Source organism: Diadema antillarum, unplaced genomic scaffold (genome assembly GCF_040938485.1).
Source record: "Diadema antillarum isolate AM-2024a unplaced genomic scaffold, OU_Dant_1.0 seq00000611_RagTag, whole genome shotgun sequence".
NCBI lineage: Eukaryota > Metazoa > Echinodermata > Echinoidea > Diadematoida > Diadematidae > Diadema > Diadema antillarum.
In genome coordinates this window covers 1-13,685 of record NW_027271536.1, presented here as the reverse complement: position 1 = coordinate 13,685, position 13,685 = coordinate 1, and the positions used below count along the sequence as shown (strand labels likewise).

At 40.0% G+C, this 13,685-nt stretch overlaps 1 protein-coding gene across 1 annotated transcript in view; it reads left to right on the top strand.

The window, feature by feature from the left end:
• Positions 1 to 13,434, top strand: part of LOC139735942 (disco-interacting protein 2 homolog C-like) — a 166,561-nt gene extending 153,127 nt beyond the window's left edge. Inside the window, exons 10-26 of the mRNA XM_071646695.1 lie at positions 839 to 962; positions 2,568 to 2,656; positions 3,144 to 3,254; positions 3,780 to 3,903; positions 4,245 to 4,348; positions 4,713 to 4,880; positions 5,453 to 5,546; positions 6,411 to 6,530; positions 7,258 to 7,372; positions 8,049 to 8,188; positions 8,968 to 9,104; positions 9,857 to 9,937; positions 10,440 to 10,567; positions 11,067 to 11,151; positions 11,677 to 11,775; positions 12,228 to 12,319; positions 13,111 to 13,434. Of these exons, the coding sequence (XP_071502796.1) occupies positions 839 to 962; positions 2,568 to 2,656; positions 3,144 to 3,254; positions 3,780 to 3,903; positions 4,245 to 4,348; positions 4,713 to 4,880; positions 5,453 to 5,546; positions 6,411 to 6,530; positions 7,258 to 7,372; positions 8,049 to 8,188; positions 8,968 to 9,104; positions 9,857 to 9,937; positions 10,440 to 10,567; positions 11,067 to 11,151; positions 11,677 to 11,775; positions 12,228 to 12,319; positions 13,111 to 13,375 (2,076 nt within the window). The 3' untranslated portion in view covers positions 13,376 to 13,434. The remainder of the gene's footprint in view (positions 1 to 838; positions 963 to 2,567; positions 2,657 to 3,143; positions 3,255 to 3,779; positions 3,904 to 4,244; positions 4,349 to 4,712; positions 4,881 to 5,452; positions 5,547 to 6,410; positions 6,531 to 7,257; positions 7,373 to 8,048; positions 8,189 to 8,967; positions 9,105 to 9,856; positions 9,938 to 10,439; positions 10,568 to 11,066; positions 11,152 to 11,676; positions 11,776 to 12,227; positions 12,320 to 13,110) is intronic.
• Positions 13,435 to 13,685: the final 251 nt, after the last annotated feature.

Sequence of the window (13,685 nt, the reverse complement as noted above, 5' to 3'; positions counted from 1 at the left end):
AGGTTTGCTTAGTCATCGTAGCATACCAGCAAACCAACTGTGTTTGACAAATGACTGCTGTATGTTGTCCCCGTGCTCACCTGCAGTCTCGCTGTGCTCTTAAAATGCATCATTACAACAGTCATAATAGTTAAGGATAGAAATTTTGCTTTGCTTTCATATATCTGTGACGATAATTTTACCGTAATGAGTGGAGGGTTGAATTTTCTGTTCACATGCAGTTTCATGTAACAGTTTGTATCATTCGCCAGTTTTAATGACTCTGTGTTGTCTCTTTTTGACATTGTGTGTATATGCAGACAGATCAGGTACCACCACTTCTTCATTGTTTATTGTTGGAAGTTTATGCATATGCAGCTACGCAATGGATGCTAACAAGTCAAAAAACGATGTTATTCTGTTCATATAAATTATTTTCCTAATATAGAAGGTGCTACCATAACATTTTTAAACACAGATAGATACAACTATGCTTTGGTGTGCAATGAAAATGGTGTTGGTATCAAATAGCCCAGACAAAATGTTCCATCTCTCTTTGCCCCCAAAGTAAAAAGGTCAACTTCACTGGGGTAACTGTTTGTGTAGTAGATCAATTGACTGATTTGAATTGCATATAGCATCATCCCAAGCTGTGGTTAACTCTATACAATAAATTCAAGAGCCCCTTAATGTTACTAGCAGCGATAGGCTAGTCCAGATGTACATGTAGAGCAAGCATGGTTAGGAGATTTTGACAGGAGGGAGAGAGAGAGAGAAATGTTGCAGCCGTGCAAGATATCACGAGCGCTCACCAATGCGGTTATCACTTTCAATTATCCCGCCCACGCCCCCCGTCCAGGTACCGACGGGCTTGCCCAGGAATCTGGAGGCGGCGGTGCAGAGGTACGGGACGGCTACCCCCAAGGTGCCTGTCGTCTCCTCCCTGGATGCCAATGGCAAAATCTCCTTCCAGCTGACGTATGGTAAGCCACTCGTGTAAAGAGTACGCTTTTGGGGTGCCCTCTGCATAGACAAATTTATTCAATGTCTTTAGATATATATACTTTGTATGTTCTGTAAATTGCATTTTCACACTGTTGTCTTTTATTAAAAAAACAACAACACACACATTTCTCTTCTCTTCAATTTGTACATTGCGTTGTAATTCTTCATTTTTATCAAGTGTTGCCATGAAATATTTTTCCAAATGTTGATAAAGTATTCTCTTGGATGAATACTGTCAATTATGTTTAATACAAATGTGTATATGACTGTTAACATCATGACCATTTGCTCGTTAGGAGTGAAATTAAAGCCCTAAGTGGGTTAAAAAAAAACACACACATTTTTATGCCTCTGCAACGAAGTGGCCGGAGGCATTATGTTTTCGGGTCGTCCGTCCGTCCGTCCGTCCGTACATCCGTACGTCCGTACGTCCGTACGTCCGTACAAATAGTACGTCCGTCCGTCCCGTTTTGTTTTTGTCGATATCTCAAGAACCGTGTGGTGGTTTTACATCAAACTTGGTATGAGGGTATATACTTGGGGGATAATACTTTGTGTGGATTTTAGTGTCACAGGGTCAAAGGTCAAAGGTCACAGGTTATTTTGTGAAAAAAAATTGAAATTTCATGTTTTTCTCCATATCTCGCAAATGGTTCAAGGGATCTTCATGGAACTTAGTATATATGCTTGTACTGATGGGCAGTGATTATCTAGGGAAGTTGGGGTCGTGGGTCAAAGGTCAGGGGGTCAAACATCAAGGTCAACTCCTCAAAATATCACTACTTTCCTTAGAATGCAATATGCCTGAAGGTTTTTTTTTTTTTAAACTTGATGTATGGCATGTATTACCCAATATATATTTTTGGGGAAGTTTCTTGCCAAAAGGTAAAAGGTCAAAGGTCAAGTGAAAGTGCTAAATTGCACTTTTTCCTCCATATCTCGAAAGTAACTCCAGGTATCATCATGAAACTTACATATTTATGCATGTTCAACCTAACAGTGATTCTCTTTGGAACTGTGAGGTCAAAGGTCAAAGGCCAGGTTTAGATAATGCTCTTTTCCCATTTGATACTGAAATTATACTTTTCCTCAATACCTTGAAAATTACTCAATGCATAAACTTATAAAAGGGTCAAAAGTCAAGTAAAAATCATCAGTTCCCCAAATACCTGCACTCTGACATTTTAATCATTCATCCAATTGAACCTAGTTCTAGGAAAGTGAACATTCAGCACATTTGTGTCAAACCTGTCCTTTTAATATTTTGCCAATTGTGTGAAACTGTCATCACACATTGTCAAGACATTGTACTATAGACCTATTAGGAGAACCATGCATTATGGCGGAGGCATATCAGTAGCCGTAGCGATATGTCTAGTTTACTAATGGAAGTTTTTCAGAGCAAATGTAAATATTGGTTTGGTAGACAATGAATGTGTTTATTTTATATCTCAGATTTGTTTTAATGACTGCTTTAGTTGTCGCATCGTGCTTGATCTTCTACCGGGGACGCAATTTCAAATACGCAGCTTGTAATGAATATTGTTAAGCATTTAGCTGCTATTTGTTTTCTTTACTTACAGGGAAACTACTAAGCAGAGCAAACAAGATTGCATACTTCCTCCTCCACAAGCTAGGGGGCAAGGAACCGACTCTCAAGCCAGGAGACAGGGTAAGAAATTCCTCAATCCTTTGTATGTGTGCAAAATTTGTGTGCGTTCAGCCACAACTTTCTTTCTCATCACTTGCGTTAATCTGCTGTGTCTTTCTAGGTACTTCCTCTTTACGTATCCTGACTGTCTGTGGCATGTTTGTTTGTCTGTCTCTGTGTTTCTCTCTCTTTCTCTCTCTCTCTCTGTTCTTATCCCTCTTTTCTATGTCTGTTAGGGGAGAAGTCAGGTAGACATACAAATTGATGAAGATGAAATTTTCTGCTGTGAAAATGTAAAACAAGTCTTTGTTTTTGGAGTCGATATATGTCAACAAATCTGTCCAATGACTAATGCACGTCTTTTCAGAGTACGCTGCATTTATGAAAGTGTATTGTCCACAAAGATACTGTCATGTCATTTATACCCTATACTGTTATATGTTTGCTTATATCCTGTTCCCCTTTCGCACCCCCTTACCATGCCCCCCCCCCCCTTTCTACGAAACAGGTGGCACTAGTGTACCCCAACTCGGATCCCGCCGCCTTCATGTGTGCATTCTACGGGTGCCTCTTTGCTGGGATCGTTCCGGTTGCAATAGACGTTCCCGTCACAAGAAAGGTAAAGCACCGTGGCATAGGAACATATAGAAACCATCACAGAGAATTATATATAACAACCAATCATTTACAGTATCGGCTCATAAGCTCAAAAGTTTTACATGTCTTTCAAGAAGAACATCCTCGTCTTTGAAAAGAACTTGTAAGACTCACTCCTTTTCATACTGTTGTGTAGTGTCTGTGTTATTTGTACATCAAAGCTCATTTACAAGCGTGTAAAGAATACCGTGAGCTAGGCCCTGTTGCATAAGAGTTTAGAGTAAACATAATTCAGAAAATCTCTCTGAATGCACAAATCTGATTGGCTGACACCTGACATATGTTTTATTTCTTACTTTTTTTTAAACTTATGTTTGAGTGCATCTTTTTATGCAACAGGGCTCAGTAGTGATAATACGATGTACAATGTACTATCATTATGCTCAATATCCTTACAAGTACACCCTTACCTATTGTCAGAGTGGTGGTCACACAACTTTTCCCTTTTCTCATATTCATTCACACACTCCGTCTTGTCCACCAATAGGATGCTGGGAGCCAGCAGATTGGCTTCCTATTGGGCGGCTGCGGCATCTCCGTTGCCTTGACGACCAGTGCCTGTCTCAAGGAGCTCCCCAAGACGCAATCCGGGGAGGTGTCAAGGTTCAAAGGTGAGAGTGCATGCAAAGATCTCTTCTTGCACAGTTTCTGAACTCTCAATGGCTTGATATGAATGAGTTGGGCAGGTTTCAGAGAAAGTGATATTTCAGAGCTCCCTGAGTCAGATATGAATGAGGCATTTCTTGTCTATGGAAAGCATGAGGTTTCATGTTGTGTATCACAGATTCTGTATGGGGATTTCTGATGGTGTGTCTAGGATTTTCACCACTTGACAAGATATAAATGAATGAATGATGATACTGATGATGATGGGGATGATAATGAGGATGATGATGATGATGACGATGACAGTGATGATGATGATAAAGAACTGATTTCCTGTTCTTGTCAGGTTGGCCTAAATTGACCTGGTATGTGACCGAACACCTCTCCAAGCCACAGAAGGACTGGCAGATTCCGCCCCGCCCTGCAGACGATGCTGCCGCATACATTGAGGTTAGTTTTGCTCTCGGAGGTTTCAGGGGAAAAAAAAAAGAAGAATAAACATAACTCTTACATCACTGCTTAAGGTATTGATTGAAATGTTTTGTGATGGCATATGTATGTTGCATTAGGGAATATGTACGAGAAGAATACAGGGTTCTTTTAAACGGTCATCACTATAATATAGAAGTATTCTGGTTCTGACATCCACTGGACACTTTCTGTGGTATTTTAATGCCATTTGTAAAGTCACAATCTGTATCCTAATATTTTCTTCAACTCTGCCCATTTTTTTTTTTTGGTTGTTGTTGGATGTCAATAAAAACATATCCTTTTCAAGCAAATGTAATTCATTTTATGTCATCCCTTCTTACAGTACACAACAGATAACGAGGGGAGCGTGATGGGGGTAACGGTGCCAAGGAAGGCCATGCTGTACCACTGCCGGACACTGACCGTGGCGTGCAGCTACGGGGAGGGGGAGACAATGGTGAACGTCCTGGACTTCAAGAGGGACGTTGGTCTGTGGCACAGTGTGCAGGCGGTGAGTGCAGTTTGGGCTTGGATAGGAAGGGATGGGGTCAAAGGTCAGGGGTCGGGGGTCTTGAAGTACATGAAAAGGTCATCTCATCATGCATTGTTTTTGAGGCCATGCCAGGAAATAACGGCCTTTGTGGAAGTGGCGCTGAATCAATTGTACAATGAGCCAGGTCTTAATTCTGTTTGTGTGGGATTCTTCCTGTGTTTGTTTGTTTGTTTGTGTGTTTCATTCTATTGAGAAACAGGAGCAGGGAGAAGGCATTGCTTTGTTTTGTTTTTGTTTTTGTTTTTTTAAGGGTATGGAGATTTGTGTTTGTGTTTTTAACATGTATAGTCAGGAAACTTTCCATTTTCTTAAGGTAAAATTTTGAAGTGCTTGTTTATACATGAAATACTGTATTAATCACATTGTGTAAACACTGGTTGTGATGTGATACATGCTATAAATCAAACCAGCAGAATTTCCCGATTGAAAGATACAAATCAGAGATTCTGTCAGTAGTCAAAATTGAAATGAATGTGATGATTGTTAGAAATTTCAAAGTCACTTTTGCAAATTCTTTTCTCCCCTTCCAGAGTATCTTCAATGGGATGCAGGTCTACTTCGTGCCCTACTCCCTAATGAAGGTGAACCCCGCCTCATGGATGCATGTTGTCACCAAGTACAAAGGTCAGTATATCTGCATGCACACATATGGGTTCATGGTTTATTTGCCATTGTTCACACACGCTGTGCAGGACAAGTTATCGCAATGTTTCAATGATAACAGAAAAAAAAAGAAAAAAGAAGATAAATCGAGAGTGACTAGAATGGTATCCTGGGTATGTGAGTGTGGCAAGTGGCATTATGGGATTGATAACCTCAAGTTTCTTTTTGCGTAGCAGTCACACACGAACTGCTCACAACAAATAATCATGCAGGATCGACTTCTGCATTGCAACGTATAGTTGGGGATAGTGTCTACACACAAGAAATAGTGGTTTTTGTATCGTGTTGCAGAACTCAATTTTCAATAATCATTAATTATGGTTTGTGTGAACAGTACTATTATTGAAAATCAGATGTTAATAGTGATAAGACTTTCAAACTTTATCATGTGGGGAAAAAAATTTTTGTTTAATTATATACTTTGGTTACAATTCAGTTAGGAATCCATTATGCGAAGTTTAGGAATGATAATTAAATTCTTTGCCCATGCAAATATGTGAAATTTAGATATAAATCTTCATTGTCTTAACCCGTTGAGGACGGACTGATTTTGCTACAACACGCATTTCCCATAGACACCTGCCCAAGTATACTCGGGACTCGTCCTCAACAGGCTAACTATTAAAGTGATGTAACTCCACTCCAAGTAGTACTATGCGGATGTGCCCCGTCAAGCGTAAAATTATTTTGTTTTGTCAATACAGCTAACGTGCCAGCATCAAAAATATCATATTCAAGAATGTTGCTGTCAATGCGAAAGTTAACAAATTTTTGTTTTGCTCATATGTGTGTTTCTTTGTTTGTTTGTTCGTTTGTTTTCCCCAGCCACTCTTGCCATTGTGAAGTCACGTGACATGCACTGGGGTCTCATGGCTCAGAAGGAACACAAGGGAATCAACCTGAACACACTCAGGATGCTACTGGTAGCTGATGGAGCAAACCCTTGTGAGTTACGCCCTGCTCTGACATCTTCTGCGTCCTCTTTCTTTTTTCTTTCTTTTTTTCTTTCTTTTTTCTTTCTTTTTTCTTTCCTTTTTCTGTCATTCCTTTTTACATTCGCTCTTTTTCTTTTAGTTTCTTTCATTTTGTCTTCCACAGTCAACCTCTCATTAGTCAAAAAGTTGACAATGGATATTAAAGAACATTCATTCTATAAAGTAAGTCAAAATGCAAAAGTCAAAGGATTTTCTGTAGGCCGTTTGGATTCCACTTAGATGAGGTTGACTCTGTTTTCTGTGTAGTGTTTGCTTTCCTATCCCGCTCTTTCTTCTTCTTTTTAAATTACTCTATTTTTTTTAGAATAAGCCTACGTCTCCCCATTTTGTGATTGTGCGTTTCCTTACAAGAATGTACCTCTTTTTCAAAATGTTACCAGAGGAAAAAGAAAAGCATTCTGTATATTCTCTCATCTTACAAGACTCAAAGGACAACCCTCTACTTTGTAAGAGTTACTAAGAGCCCTGCCTGACGTAGTGACAATCGCTGTAATGAAATCCACTTTCTGCCCAAGGAAATGCGGTTGATTGCCAGAGACATCTTTGAAATAGTGTTATTATGTCACCTTTGTTGATGTTGCTTGCTTGTTTGTTACATATTTTTCCACAATTCTCCATCCACTCTTGATTATTTGTGTGTGATTGTGTTTGTTTTTTTACCCCATCTACCTTTCCAGGGTCATTATCATCATGCGATGCCTTCCTCAATACGTTCCAGAGTAAAGGACTCAAACCAGAAGTCCTCTGTCCCTGCGCCTGTGCAACAGAAGCTCTGACAGTGTCAATACGAAGGTACGATCGAGATTACCATCCCTTGTTTCTATTTCTTGCTCCTTTTCCTCTCTCGTTCTTCTCTGTCTCTCACTGTCAATCTCTTTCTCTCATTCTCAATCTCTTTTCAAATTCTCAATCTCTTTCTCTCCCCCCATTTCTCATGTCTTCTTGGATTCCTTGCTCACTTTCTTTCTTTTTCATTCTGTCCTCCCATTTTCACTTGCTTTCTCTTTTCTTTCCTTCATTTCTTTTATTCTTCCTTTCTTGCTTTCTTTGCAGTGTAGCAATCAACCACAAGGGCAGTTAGAATGCCCCACTTGTGAAATGTTGACAATGATAAGAAAATGATGAGAGTAAAGATGGTGGCACTGAATGGTGGTAATAATGGTGGTGATGATGATGGTAGTGATGGTGGTGATGATGATGGTAGTGATGGTGGTGATGATGATGGTAGTGATGGTGGTGATGATGATGGTAGTGATGGTGGTGATGATGATGGTAGTGATGGTGGTGATGATGATGGTAGTGATGGTGGTGATGATGATGGTAGTGATGGTGGTGATGATGATGGTAGTGATGGTGGGGATGATGATGATGGCATCAATATGTATAGGATTGATATACAAGGTGATGATGGTGTATGTTTGTCAGATATGAATATTTATTAGTTTTGATTTGTTTCTCCTTGAATCAGGCCTGGAAAGACCGGTATGACAGCATCCGGGCGGGGCGTGCTGTCAATGGCCGGTCTGAGCTACGGTGTGGTGAGGGTGGATACCGACGACAAACTCACGTCGCTGACACTGCAAGATGTGGGTGTGGTCATGCCAGGAGGTGAGATGATTGGCAGATATGCACGGTGGTGCTTGATGGAGCCAGAAGGACATAACTGCTATTAGCAGACCTCCCAACCATACTGAATTTTGAGGAAAGAATGTGAATTTTGACCATTCCCAGCTCTTTTTTCAACAGGAGTTTCCTATTTTTCTGGATAATTTTGCTACACTCTCATATGGGAACTGCTCTTTCTTTCCTACTTTTGAGCCAAATCATCCCTATTTTTCAGTCAGAAAGGTTGGGAGGTCTGTATTACCCACCAGCTGAGAGAAATAGAAGTCACTTATGAACAACAAGGCTGTACCTGCACTCCTGAGTCTTTGAAGCTACATATGATATTAGGACTTAAACAAGCACAGCATCACTTTTGAGCAAGAAGGATGTAATTACACTGTCATGGTCAATCCAGCTGCATTCTACCAGTTATTCTTAGTAGTCATTCCTGAAAAGAAATGAAATTAAATTCAACAACTCCTGAAAGGTTTTACTTCTCAATTCAATTTCAGTTTCAATTCAGATCAAATTTTATTTCCAATGTAATATATTCTGTCAAATACAACAATTCCTTTCCCAAGAAATCAGTGTAATTCAGAATTTATGAACATATATGCATGTATCTGTTTGATTTGGAATGAAGCTTGTGCAAAGAACGTCACTGAATGCCAACTTGAAAGTAGGCTTGTGTTACAGTTTTATATTTTCAGAGTTCAAATTATTGAACTTATCTCACCTACATTATACCTTCTCTTTTTGATTTTGTATCCTTTGAAAAACAGCTGCCATGGTGGTTGTGAAGATTGACGGACCGCCCGTTCTGTGCAAGACGGACGAGATTGGAGAGCTGTGCGTGGCCTCGGAGTCAGTGGGCGGATCTTTCTGGGGTCTGAAGGGGAAGACTAATGCCACATTCAATGTGAGTGTCACTCAAAAACTTCATGTTACAAGCATTGAGTATCTGTTAATCTGGCTGAGGATCTTTATGCCTTCTATCCTGAAAGGTGTCAGAGGCATCACTTTGTTCTTTGTTGATCAAATGAGAGAGCGACTTAATTGGTGTCTCATTTCGGGCTAAATCACACTTTCAGGCTCGATCCCTTCTATGATTTTAGCAAGTTTGCCTGTTATGAATTGATGGTTAAATGATTAAAATTGCACACAAAGTTTGACTGGGGTGTCATAGAGACTTAACGTTGGTCGTGTAAATCAGATTTGCATAGATGCAGGAAATTAGGACAGATTCCGAGGTTGAAAGCAGGAAGATTCCTAAAAGACGTGATGGCATCCTGCAAAATCAACTAAGGATATGCACCTTGTTGAATGCCAGATTGATGATTTTATCTTTACATTCCAGTGTAGATTGAAAATTTCATTCTCTTTTAATCAGAGGAAAGTGAAGATAATCATACAATCTATGTAGTGTACAAGTACCGTCATGCTTTCATTATAAAATGGTGATATGGATCCTAATCAAATGATTGGCTGAGAGCTGTCACATAACCAGTCTTTCATTTTGCTTGAAGGTGCAAATTTGCTTTTCACTGGGTATTCGTACACTGATGACGGATACTAACAACCACTTGTTTGCTCTCAGCTGCATTGCATTGTGAACATTGAATGATTCCTGTTGATAATCCTGATCTGTGATTGGTCCCCTCTCTCTATCAGGTGACTGCACTCGGGGAGTATGAGCGGCCAATCAGCGAACAGCACTTTGTCAAGACGGGTCTCCTCGGCTTCCTAGGGCCGGTGAGTTTACAAGAAATCCAATAATGGAAGTGCTCCAGCTTGCATACCATAATGACGTTTCTCACAACCTTACTTTTTATTGGCAAACCGTCCTTGCAATACTTAGATGAAATCATATTTCTCTTTGGAAATAAGAATTCTAACTGTGGTTAAATTCCAAGTTGAATATGAAAACAGTTGTACTTGTAACCCGTGAGATCTACTTCTTCATTGTTGTAGTAGCATATACGATTGAACCAAAAATTAGAATGTTTTGTAAGGTCATTTGTCACCTGTAGCATAAATGTTTCATGAAAAACACTATGTGGTGTCATGATGAAATTTCATCTTTAGAAGAAATATAACCAACAAGAATTTTTCATTTGTGTATGTATGTACATGTGTGTTTGCTTGGTCCCACATGCTTCATTTCATGTCATTATCAATCCCTGTGATCAGACATACATTAGTCCTGACATCATCACAAAGTCTTTATGAGCCAACTTTGCATTTGTATTTGTAGGGAGGTCTGGTTTTCGTCTGCGGCAAGGTGGATGGTCTCATGATTGTCAGTGGGCGGAGACACAACACGGACGACATCATTGCAACGGTACTGGCCGTGGAGCCCCTCAAGTTCATCTACAGAGGGCGGTATGTCGTCCTAGCTATTTTTTTTTTTGTGTGTGTGTGTTTATGCGTTTGATTGAAATGTACAATTTTTACTATAATGAGCATAAGAAATCATGCATTACAGCTACTTCGTCAAATTTCTTTCTTTTTTCTTGATAATTCATCATAATCTTGTCATTTACAGTGCTATCTGTTCTACATTGGTACGTGCTTGTATTCACAAAAAAAGAATTGTTGATAAGCAGGTTCCATGTGAGTTCCACGTGAACATACATATATATTATAATGCATAGGTTTTCATCTTGGTTACAATTTTAGGACATCATTTGTTTGATTAGTAAAATTGTGGTGTGCTCATAGTTTTATTGAAACCATATATTCAAATGTGAATGTGTGTCGTAAGATCACTGCGTTTTGGAAAAGGAAACTTATGCAGTTCATCAATCCACAGCTATCACAAGGTTGTACAATATGAACCTTGGCTTACTAATTGCTTTCATGCCTCCTTTCTGTGTTTCAGAATCGGCGTCTTTTCCATCAAAGTGCTCAAGGATGAGAGAATAATCATCATCGCAGAGCAGAGACCAGAAGCTACAGAGGAAGAGGTACATTTTTTTAACTACAAATAAATGTTACAACATCAAAGAGTGCAAACACCCCTTTATATAAAGAATGGTACTACCCTCCCCAACTTCTGCAGTGTAAGCATGGGAATGGTCCACTTCAGAAGAAGGTGTCGGCAAGTCGGGCATATTTAGTTGAACTGCTTGTGTTATAAGCGTGAAATGAGATTTTGTTGCTGCCATACTGTAGTTTAAGGATTGAAATTGGAGGAATGTTTACCCTGATATTCATTATTTTTAGTTAGAGTAAAGTTATTGGTTATGCAATAAAAAACAGGAAAGAGAGGGAATGAACCAGACATATCTATACCATTGCATTTGTTATTATGGAATTGATTTTCAGTTTTGTCATGATGTTGTAGTGTAGGATAATTTCATGTTGTTCATGCGCATCGTGGCTTTGGTAACGTTTTACTCTATCTGCTAGTTGTTAACTTATTGATGCCTGTTTCCGTACATGGTGCTTATCACTGCTGCTTCCGTTTTCTGTGCACCCTCCCTCTGCAGTGCTTTCAGTGGATGAGCCGAGTACTACAGGCCGTGGATAGTATCCACCAGGTGGGCGTCTACTGTCTGGCACTGGTCCCTCCAAACTCCCTTCCCAAGGTGAGCTTCAGCCCGCATCAGCATTATAATGATGATGATGATGATGATGATGATGAAGGTGGTGATGATGATGATGAAGGTGGTGATGATGATGATGATGGCGATGATGATGGCGATGATGATGATGATGATGATTGTGATGATAATGATGGTGATGGGGATAGTAATGATGATGATGATGATGATGATGATGGTGATAGTAATGATGATGATATGATGATGATAGTGATGATGATGATAATGATGATATGATGATGGTGATGATGATGATGATGATGGTGGTGGTGATGGTGATGATGATGATGATGATGGTGGTGATGATTATGATGATGATATGATAGTTATGGGCCGCAGCTTGGCAGAGGAGTACCAGAAGATATGTTACAGGCAGGTAGTTTCTGTGTCTTTTTTTTTTTGATAATTATTAGTTTGTTTTTCCCTTTGTCTTCCAGACACCCCTTGGAGGCATCCACCTGTCGGAAACCAAACAGAGGTTTATCTCAGGAGCCCTGCATCCAACCAATGTACTCATGTGTCCACACACGTAAGTTGCATGACAAGTGTACCACAGCACACGTTTGTCGTGTTTTGTACACTGTGTATTGCTATGGACCATGGTCGCAAATTATGTGTTCAGATTTAGGATTGGTCCCAGTGTGCACACGGCGCAAGTTTCCTATAGAGACCTACGCTATCAACTCCTCTGTAGCGCTTACGCTTTGGCCCACTTCCCCGAGTCCGAAGAAGTTAGATTCACTGTAGTCAGTGGTCCGATCACAGTTCGGCTCATGATTCGACTGATGGAGGTGACAGCTTTAGCAAACTTCTTTTGTGATGTCATAATAACAAGCACACATGCACACACCCTGGCATTACTACAGAATGCGCGATACGCAGAGAAGACAACGAAGGCAACGTTACTTAGCAACACCTACGCACTTTACTCTTGATGACAGCTCAACTTCGGTAATCTTCGTATCAATGCTGACGGTGATCGGCAGTATCATCAACAGCGCCCTCTACACTACCGGGACTATGCACCTTTAAGTTTCTCTTGATGTAATTCTTACAAGGAATAGCCATCAAAGAACTGTCTTTTAAAAGTTGCTGTAAAACAATTTTAGGCAGAGCATGCGAAATTGATTAAATCTGTATTCTTAATGATAGATTCATTTTCAGGCCAAGTACAAAGCTTTTTATGATTTTCTCCAATGTAGGTCTGTCGCACAAACTACAGCCACTACACATTAGTCATCAATAGATGATTTCTGATTTCTTATGTAGTTCTCGGTGAATCAGTAATCTCTATTTCATTAATTTTCATTATTTCCTCAGCTGTGTGACGAATCTTCCCAAGCCAAGGATAAAGCCGACGGACGTGGGACCAGCCTCCGTCATGATGGGTAACCTCGTGGCCGGGTCCCGCATCGCCGGAGCGTCGGGGAGGGAGATCGGTACGTGGGACGACGACGGCGACACGTCAAGAAAGGTGGGTGTGGTCAGGCTTCTCATGGCATCATTCCAGTCCGATACAAAGCTGTTTGCGATTATTTGTCTGTGCAGACAACAACCAATTAGAATCATCATTCCATGGTCATGAAACAGTGAATTAAATCAATATGATTTAAAATTTGTCAGGAGGAATGGCAAGCTGTTTGCGATTTTTGTGTGTGTGTGCAGATAACGACCAATCAAAGTCATCTTTCTGTGATCATAAAAGTTAACATCAAACCAATATGATTGAAAAATATGTCAATAGGGATAGCAAACTGTGTCTTGTCACAAGTACTGCATGAAAGGTGATAGTCTCTCGTGTTGTTATGGTGTATTTGTTTTTAGAGATACTTTGTATGTAGATTCTTAGCTTATTTTGTCGCTGGAATCCCTTGTATTACTGGTGATTATGTTGA